At 36.1% G+C, this 10,170-nt stretch overlaps 1 protein-coding gene across 2 annotated transcripts in view; it reads right to left on the bottom strand.

Moving 5' to 3' along the window:
- EPB41L4A (erythrocyte membrane protein band 4.1 like 4A) overlaps positions 1–10,170 on the bottom strand; it is a 210,253-nt gene that overhangs the window by 6,925 nt on the left and 193,158 nt on the right. For both annotated transcript variants that reach the window (XM_006755289.2, XM_006755290.2), the window contains exon 19: positions 9,068–9,187. In XM_006755289.2, the coding sequence (XP_006755352.1) occupies positions 9,068–9,187 (120 nt within the window). The remainder of the gene's footprint in view (positions 1–9,067; positions 9,188–10,170) is intronic.

Raw genomic sequence — 10,170 nt, 5'->3', positions numbered from 1 at the left:
AAAAAAGGTCAGAAGTCAGAGCCATTAAAAAAAAAATGAACAAAAATGTTACTAGTATCTTAACCTGAAGGAGAATTCAGTCTTTCTAGCCATAAACAATTGGTCATAAATGATTCAGGAATTTAGTCTATATGTTTAAGTTCTATAACACAATAATAGTTATATATTTAACTAAACTGAGTTCTGAAATGCCCAGCAGTTTCAAGGCAGGGAAAAGTTCCAAAGGTAAAAGAAAACAAAACAAAAAACCCTCTAATTTCCTCCAATTTCTAGACCACCTGTGATTTAACAAATGTAAACATATGCTAATGAGGAATGCATAATTTTTATGCCTACATCTGCACACATTAATCAACAATTTAGGATGAATTCATGATTAGCAGCTCAACAGCTTTTTGTGCATTTATAAAGTTGGGAAATGTTAAGTCATTTTTCTTAATTAAAAGGCCCTTGATTATGCAGATGTTTTACTTGAACTCTGAAAATACAGTAAGTTCCTGAGGAAATAGAACCCTGAGGATATAGCATATATAAAAAATGCACATGCAGTCCCACATTAGTTAAATTTTCTTCTAAAGCATCCTTCATCCACACTTCAGAGCAATAGCCTAATTTAAATTAATACTCATTTTTCAGAAAAATTAGTTGGATGGGACATCATTCAGAAACATTTTCCTTCTTCTAAACTCTAAAATAATAACAATGCTTCATAATTCTACAAAAGACTTAAACCATTGCCTATATAGCCTTCTTCTACATTCCCCAGATACTGAATTATATTATCTTGAAAATATTATAACGTATAATAATCTATACTTTGTGTACTATAGTGCACTAAAATAATAAATATGACAGCATTTGACTTTTTATTTTTGTGATCTTACTACTGACCACTGCTCCAAAAGGAAGCTTAGAGTAGCAAACATGTTACTAAGAAAACTAAGTTCACAAATCATCTTTATTTAAAGAATTTAAAACATTAATAGATATCTCAGTAATTCCTTATCATATCCCTGAATGGCCAGCGTAGATATGAGCAGGAGATGTCTTTATCCCCCCTCTTTTCCTCTCCCCTGCTCAGAACTAAAAAAGATTGGGAAAGCCTCGCAACCAAACACCCCAGCTACGGAAGAGAGCTCAGGAGCCTCCACACTAAATCTTCATCTAAGGCGCCAGGCTTCTGTTTTGTGTTTAACTGGGACCATCACTTCACCCTGACAACCTCATCTTCCACATTATCCATATTTTTCAATGAAAAACAGTGAGGCATTATTGCCACCAGAGGGAGCCTGAGCCTTCTCGCACGCACTAGTTGAACCTAGGAGAACTACTGTTTTGGCTTAAATGTCTCTTCCAAATATCCCAGTAAGAGAGGTTCACCCATGCTGAAAAGGAGTTTCATCCAAGTTTTCTAATGATAAGTAAACATGAATGCCACATCAATGCAGCTGAAAAATGTACTAGATGGAACTACGCTTCTCAATGTTTTACTAGATAAGATCCAACCATATTTCAGTGTAAATAGTTTTAGGAGAGAAAGGTTTTGTATTTTATACAGCTGTATGTCTCTGGTGTTTAATAATGAATACAACCTTCTTGCTTTGCATTGGGGATTAAAAGAAACAGAATGAATAAGTCACGTTTGAGTGATGTAGCATAACATTCTAAACTCTCAGTGAATTCCTCCATACAGGCAATTTATAGACACCGCAGTAGGAATATAAGGAGAAAATAGTTCTCTTCTTACCCATGGGGGATATATCTCACGATCCCCAATGGATACCTAAAACTGTGGATAGTACGGAGCCCTATACATAATGTTTTTCCTGCACATACATATGTATGATAGTTTAATTTATAAATCAGGCACAGTAGATATTAACAATAACTAATAAAAACAGAACAATTATAAAAATATAATAAAAGTTATGTGAATGTGGCCTCTCCTTCTCTCTCTCTCTCTCAAAAAATGTATTCTCCTCACATTTTCACTTAAAGGAAGCACTTTAGGACTCTCTCTTTGGCATATCCAAATTGCCAGCATCACAACTCTTGTACTTTGGGGCCATTATTAAGTAAAATAAGAATTACCTTGAAAACAAGCACTGTGACACCATGACAGTCAAACTGATACCAAGACTCTAAGTGACTAACAGGAGGGGAGTGTGCACAGCATGGAGATTCGCGTCCCGGGCAGGACAGTGGGACTGGTGGAGATTTCATCGTGCTGCTCAGAACAGCATACAATTTAAAAGCTGTGAATTGTTTATTTCTGGAATTATTTTTGGACCGCAGTTGACCATGGGTAGCAAACTACAGAAAGCAAAACCATAGGTAGGGGGCCTACTGTATGGGAGTAATTGAGAGAGTAGTTTACTGTATATCTAAATGCCAAATATAAATATATCTGAAAAACAATTTTAATTACTTTCTTCAAACATTGCTCTACCCATATTTACACTTTTTAAAAATATATATTTTTTATTGATTTCAGAGAGAAAAGGAGAGGGAGAGAAAGATAGAAACAGCAAATGATGAGAAAGAATCACTGATCAGCTGCCTCCTGCACGCCCCACACTGGGGATCGAGCCCACAACTCTGGCATGTGTCCTGACCCAAAATTGAACTGTGACCTCCTGGTTCATAGGTCAATGCTCAACCACTGAGCCACACCAGCTGGGCTGTTTCTACTTTTTAAAAAAGCTGTAGTGGTTCCTAAATTCTCATGGAACAAAATTTTAACTTTTATGTGACTTGGCTCCACCCTACTCTCCTCACTTCCCTCCTCCGCTCAAGGGGAAAAAAATCAAATACCTTCTATGTTACTAGAAATTAAACAAGACCTGGAGAACTTACTAATTACAGTAACTGCACTGTGAGTATAGATGATGTCATCGGTACTTGACATATGTGATCTCACTAAATGTTCAGCAAAATCCCTCTGTATATCTGTGTTATATAGAGGACACTGGAAGTTTGCGGAGGTTAGGTAATAAGCTAACATTGGGAAGCAGAGGTCTGACAACAGCCAGCAGACATTTTCTTAATTGTCAACAAACCTCAGGTTTTTAATATCATAGCTCAAATAAAAGACACAGCCCAGTTTGCCCTAAAAGAAACACATCATCTTGTAGAGTTATAACACTTTTATCTAGTTGCCTACTTGAAATTTCTATTTAATTCTTGGTTTCTTAAACCTAATGAAACAAAAATCTTGACACTCTCTCCCCACACAGTGAGAATGGCCTATCTCACTCCATTCCCAGTAAAACAGCATGGCTACCCACTTCATTCATCAGCCCCAAAGCTACAGTGCATCCATGATGCCTCTCATACTATGACTCTATCAGTTCTACTTCCAAAATGCATGTTCATCCACTTCATTTCCACCTACTGAGCTAACATCACCTCTCATACGTAGACCACTGCAAAGTTTTCTATTTACTCTTCCCGCTTCCTTTCTTTTCCAACCTGCGTTTTACCAAGCAGCCAGAGTAGCATGAATGAATCATTCTTCAAATAGATTATTTTCCCAGCACTTAAATATATACTTATTTTTAAATGCACTTTGGCCATATCAGCTATGTAATCAATCAAGTTCAGTTACAAAGTCATCCCAACATTTGCTAAGTCCTTTTATTATTTGCTTTAAAACTAAATTCCAGAATGGTACACATCCAACTCTTAAAGGAGTTCTTCTCATAATTCACATTGTCTGAGAAAATCCCCCCTCTGATCTGATATTTTTATTATGTAGATAAGATTAAAAGGAAAGTTTAAATAAGATTTTAAATTTAAGGTACCATTAGATTCTTTTCTGATTTCAGTTGCTCTGATAGAAGCAATACCCAATTTAAAGATAAGAGTTTTCCTGAACTTCAGGTCCCAAAGGAGTAACTGTTATCAAATGAGCCCTCCCATCCTCAAAAACTACATATGTAACACCCTTTGTAATAAAAAAAAAAAAGAAGTACAGATTGGTAGTTTCAAAATGTTCATAGGGATGTAAAGTACAGCATAGGGGAGAAGTCATTAATCTAATGTAATAAAAGAGAAACATGCAAATTTAAAAAAAAACTATAAAATAAAACAAAATGTACAAAGCAATTGTTTTTCAGACATTGGGCAACAGACAGCATAAGCCTGTTTCTACACTGAGTGGCCAGATTATTATGAACACTCCATCAGTACTTCAGTGACACTTCCAAAAATACTGAATACTGAAAACTTCCTAAGCAAATACTCTCAAAGTTTTATTATTATTATTATTTGCATAACTAATTTACTTCATTGTACTGATGGGGTGATCATAATAATCTGGCCGGTCATAATAATCTGGCCACTCAGTGTATATACTAACAGATAATTGGTAAATAAAAAATTTAAATGTACAATTCAATACCATTAAAACTATTGGATATTTAGAATTAAATTTAACAAAATAAGTGCAATAACTGTATTGAAAACTATGAAACATTGCTAAGAGAAGTTAAAGATAAATAAATGGATGGTAAAACATTAATTTTCTCAAAACTAATCTATAGATGCAACATAATCCTAATCTACAATCTATTGTCTTTTTCTGGATGAAAACTAATAAATTGATTCAAAATTTACATAGAACTGCAGGATCTATCTAAAATAGCTAAAAGAACCTTGAAAACATGGACAAAATTGAAGAATTTATACTACCTGATTCTAGTCTTATTGTAAAGCTACAGTAACCAAGACATGTGGTGGCTTAGGGATAGACAAATAGATCAACGGAACAAAATTGGCCCATATATAAGCAATTAAGTTGATTTTCAACTAATGCCCTAAGGCATTTCAGTGAATGAGACTGAAATAACCAGATAAACACATTGGAAAAACTTCTAAATATCTACCTCTACCTCATACATACAGAAAATTTAATTCTCGATGAATCATATATCTAGATATAAGAACAAAATATATAAAGCTGCTAGAAAAAGATACGAAAATATACCTGTAACTGTGGTATAGGCAAATATTCCTTAAGATGCAAAATGCCTTAACTAGAAATTTAAAAAATGATAGTGTTCTTCATCAAAATTTAAAATTTATGCTTATCATAAACAAGGCATAAAATAAGGTGATGGGATTAAGTACATATTGTTAGTTGCAAAATAGGCGTGGGGATGTAAGGTAAAGCACAGGGATACATTTAACAATACTGTAATGACTATGGTACCAGGTGGGCACTTGAACTATCTGAGCAAACTTGGTAACTTATATGAATATCTATCTGCTGAGCTGGACACCTGAAACTAATGCAAAATTGTGTTGAATGGGAAAATAAGTAAATAAATGAATAATCAGCTGAAACCTGAAAAAAAAAATGAGTACAGTAAACAACAACAAACCCCAAGGTTAAGAACATGAAAAAGCAAACCACAGCCAGGAGAAAGTACTCAGACTAATACATATATCCAGGATATATAAAAAAAACCTAAAAATGAATAATTAAAAAATCATACACCATAATTAAAAAAGGGCAAAAATGTATGGCCCTAGCCAGTTTTCTCAGTGCTTAGAGTGTCAGCGTGTGGACTGAAGGGTCCAAGTTCTACTCCAGTCAAGAGCACGTGCCTAGGTTGCAGGCTTGATCCCCAGTAGGGGGCATGCAGGAGGCAGCCAATCAATTATTCTCTTTCATTGATGTTTCTCTCTCTCTCTCACTCTCCTTTCCTCTCTGAAATCAATAAAAATATTTTTAAAAATATTATGAATAACCAACAAGCACAGGAAAATGTGGTTGACATCACTAGGCATCAGAAAAATGCTAACTAAAACTTAGGAGAAAGTACTCAGACTAATACATATATCCAGGATATATAAAAAAAACCTAAAAATGAATAATTAAAAAATCATACACCATAATTAAAAAAGGGCAAAAATGTATGGCCCTAGCCAGTTTTCTCAGTGCTTAGAGTGTCAGCGTGTGGACTGAAGGGTCCAAGTTCTACTCCAGTCAAGAGCACGTGCCTAGGTTGCAGGCTTTATCCCCAGTAGGGGGCATGCAGGAGGCAGCCAATCAATTATTCTCTTTCATTGATGTTTCTATCTCTCTCTCACTCTCCTTTCGTATCTGAAATCAATAAACATATTTTTTAAAAAATTATGAATAACCAACAAGCGCCGGAAAATGTGGTTGACATCATTAGGCATCAGAAAAATGCTAATTAAAACCGCACTGATAGACACAACATGCAAAAACACTGAGTGAAAAAAGGCAGATTTTAAAAGAGCACATATTGTATAATTACATTTATATGAAGTTCAGTAAGAGAGAAACACTAGTCTATTGCCGGGAGCCGGTCCATACTTGCTGTTTCAAGGGACCTGGCATATATGGCATACTGTTCTTAATATGTTTGGTCACCTTCTTGGCGCTGTGTTTTAACCAAGGTCACCTCTCCGAGAAAGGTTGTTTCCCCAGGTAGGGATTTTCCCCTGAAGTTAGGGAGGGAATAAAACCTCTTAACTAAGTGCCAGGCGGGTACCTATGGCTCAGCAAGTCCTCTTAAGTATTTCCCCAAGAAAAATGAAAACATATGCCCACAAAAGAACTGGCACAAGAATGTTCATGCCTACCTTATCATAATAGTGAAAACCTGGAAACAATCCAAATGTCTATCAAAAGGAGAATGGCTAAACAAATCATGGTATATTCATATAATGGACTGGTGCTTAGAAATTTTAAATAAGCACTGATAGACACAACATGCAAAAACACTGAGTAAAAAAAGGCAGATTTTAAAAGAGCATGTATTGTATAATTACATTTATATGAAGTTCAATAAGAGAGAAACACTAGTCTATGGTGATAGAAATCAGAATAGTGGTCGCCTATGGAGCATGGGGACTGCTAGAAGGAACACGAGAGAACTTTTTAATTCTATATTTTGATTGGTAAGATGGATACACTAAGTAAATATTTGTCAAAATTCATTGAATTGTACACTTAAGATGAGAGCATTTCACTGTATGTAATTTTCACTTCAAATTACCCTCAGTTAAAAAAAAAGTGTATTCCTTATGCTGTTAAATAAATCTCAGGTCACTCCATTGAAATTATTAAATTACCAGGCCCATCTACAAATATCTGCCCAATAATACAATTGGATTAAAGTAACTATAATACTCAACAACAATGGATTGTTCTGCTTATCAATTGTTTTTATAAATAGATTGTTCATGTATTTAGTATTGCTTCTAGTAATGGATTTTGACTTCTTAAAAATCTATCTATAGAATTTTTCCTAATTTTATTTTCCTGTTCCCTTTATTACATGAGATTTACTATTTATATTTAATTGAATTTAGAGTTATTTAGAAATGATTAGAAAACTAAATGTTGTTTTAAGATTTAATATAAAGTCACCAAACCTTGTGTATTATAAGTCCCTTACAGAAGAAGTTCCTGCACAGACAGGTAAAAAGCATGGTTACAAAAGGTTTACCCGGGACTGTGCTGAGTCTTGCTCTTGGGTTTCTGTGCCTTTTGCTAGACTATCTTCAGTGAGGTCTTGATTCATCCACATATAAACCTCTCTCTTTTTTTAAAAAAAAATATATTTTATTGATTTTTTACAGAGAGGAAGGGAGAGAGATAGAGAGTTAGAAACATCGATGAGAGAGAAACATCGATCAGCTGCCTCCTGCACATCTCCTACTGTGGATGTGCCTGCAACCCAGGTACATGCCCTTGACCGGAATTGAACCTGGGACCTTTCAGTCCGCAGGCTGATGCTCTATCCACTGAGCCAAACCGGTTTCAGCCAAACCTCTCTTTTTTAATGGAGTTGCAAAGAGATGGTATCCAGGACAAAGGTAGCTTTTTATTAACTTCTGCTTTAAGTTGAACATTTTAATGAGGTTTCAGAACAAAAACATGGCATAATGAATAAATCTATAAGAGTGTACAGCAGGTCCTCGAATAACATCCTTTCCTTATAATGTTGATGAGGTGCTGTAGGAACTTAAGTCTTTACATCTATTAGCTTGTGATAAAACTGGTTGTTGCTGATAGCCACATTAATGATATTAAGTGAAGACCTACTATAGCACTGCTTAGTGTTCTTGCAAATTTCCTATTACGAAAGAAACAGACATCACTCCTTCTGAGGTACTACAGATAAAAAAATACATTCCAGGTAAAAAGCAAGCATCTAAGACTGAGAACCATCCCTTGGAGTCACGCAGGGTTCTGGGGTGTGCCCGGCGGAGTCCTCCCCGGCCTCTGTTAACCTGAGCTGGAACCCTTCTGCCTAGCTCCCTCAGAGCTCCCACCTACCTACACAGTCTGTGTCCAAATCCACTCCCCAGCACCCTCCACCGCCCTGAGATTCTAATCCCTCCTTCCTCTAGTAAGCAACACCACACACCTAACTACCTAGGGTCACAAAGGTGGGGGTGCTGGAGAGTCTACATCTGGACAAATACACATTAATAACAAATATATAAACTTCACCAGCTCAAAAGAAAATTAATGAGGGGGGGTCTGGCAATCTCATCGTAATGGGGTAATTGTGCTCACGCATGGCATTGCCTAGCAACAGAAGAAGCAGGCAAATTCCAACACTGGGGTGTAATGAATCACTCCCTGACTGCTGCTCACAAATGGTAATTTGATGGGAAGATATTCACATCTCGTTCAACCTGGAACAAGACTTTAGAGAATTCTGCAGACTCCAATTGAGAGAAGCAGCAGGTATTCCACCAACAGACGGGCTCCGGAACAAAGGAGACTGTTCTTGTTTATTCAGTTGAATATGTGCTTTTGTTTAAAAACAAAACACAACTTTGATGGCCTTGTCTTTTTATGATACTTTGGGTTGGCTTTGCTCCAACTTCTACAGCTTTAGATATAGCTAATGAATGTCACAAATATAGGGCGGTCAATATGAAAAATAAACAACGGGATCATCAAGGTTGAACTAAGTCACTTCAGAAGGCTTGAAAGAGACAGCCCCCTCGGCCCTAGAAGCCACACGCTACTCCAAGCTCAGCGTTTTTAATCAAGGTATAGAAAGAGTCCACGTACGAGCGAGATCTGTGTCTGGATCGCCTGTTGTTGGGGTCCGCCTGGTTTTTTTCCTTTTGTCTCCTTAATACAGCTTCCCACTGAGGCGCCGAATCAACCATGTCGTTCTCCTGCCGTATTCTGAAAAGCAAGACCGTTCATCTAAAGTTAATGTCCACACATGTGGTGCTTTGTTTTTTGGTTCATCCTAAACCGGCTGTTAAGTGATATTAAGAAATGATCGAGTTACTTAAAAGTGATTAAGAAAAATGAAGTTATTTAAGAAGCAATTTCATTATCATGAACTCAAAGCTAAGAATCTGTTGAATGGATTAACGTAAGTATATATGTATTTCTGTACAAATATTATAATATATAATATGTATGTACTTGCATATAAGTATATACTTATGAATATAGTATAATATTTATACATACACATGTAAGCATGTATTAGTTATATTCAGACTTCTACCTTTGTCTTAACATTTTCTTAGAAAACGGTGTGTCAAAAAAATGAATTTAAGATTTTTTTAAATTTACCTTGCTTCTACAGTTGACATTCAATATTTATTAGTTTCAGGTGTACAGCAGAATGGTTAGACATTTATATAACTTATGAAGTGATCCCCCCAAAAGTCTAGTACCCATTTGACATATAACATATTCAAGTTTTGACTAAAGAGTGGCGTCTGCTATAGAGACAATCTTAAGTCATGAGAGAAAGTCATTTTTGAAAATGTGCTAACCAAAGCAGCAATAAATAATTGTCTGTTAAAATGCTCTTTAAAATCATACTAGTCAAAATTTTCATGGTCAATAATTTCCAGATATAATTCTGATTGTTTAAGACAGAAAACTAGAAGTGCAACAAAGTAAATGTGGTGGCATCATGCATTAACTGCTGGGCAGGCACAGAGCATTGGGGCTATGGCTGCTCACAGGCCCAAGAGGCGTGAACACTCAAGGTGGCCAGGGCAGGGGCCAAGCAGGATATGTAAATGAGGGACCGGAAATCCAGAGCAAATCAGAAGCAGAGGTAATTGGGGAGCATAGGCACCCGCCATGTGAGATCACAGGACAATGATACTAGACTTTTTATTTTTAAAAAGAGCCCCCAAAAA

This window comes from Myotis davidii, unplaced genomic scaffold (genome assembly GCF_000327345.1).
Source record: "Myotis davidii unplaced genomic scaffold, ASM32734v1 scaffold130, whole genome shotgun sequence".
NCBI lineage: Eukaryota > Metazoa > Chordata > Mammalia > Chiroptera > Vespertilionidae > Myotis > Myotis davidii.
This window is presented reverse-complemented; position numbering and strand designations above follow the sequence as displayed.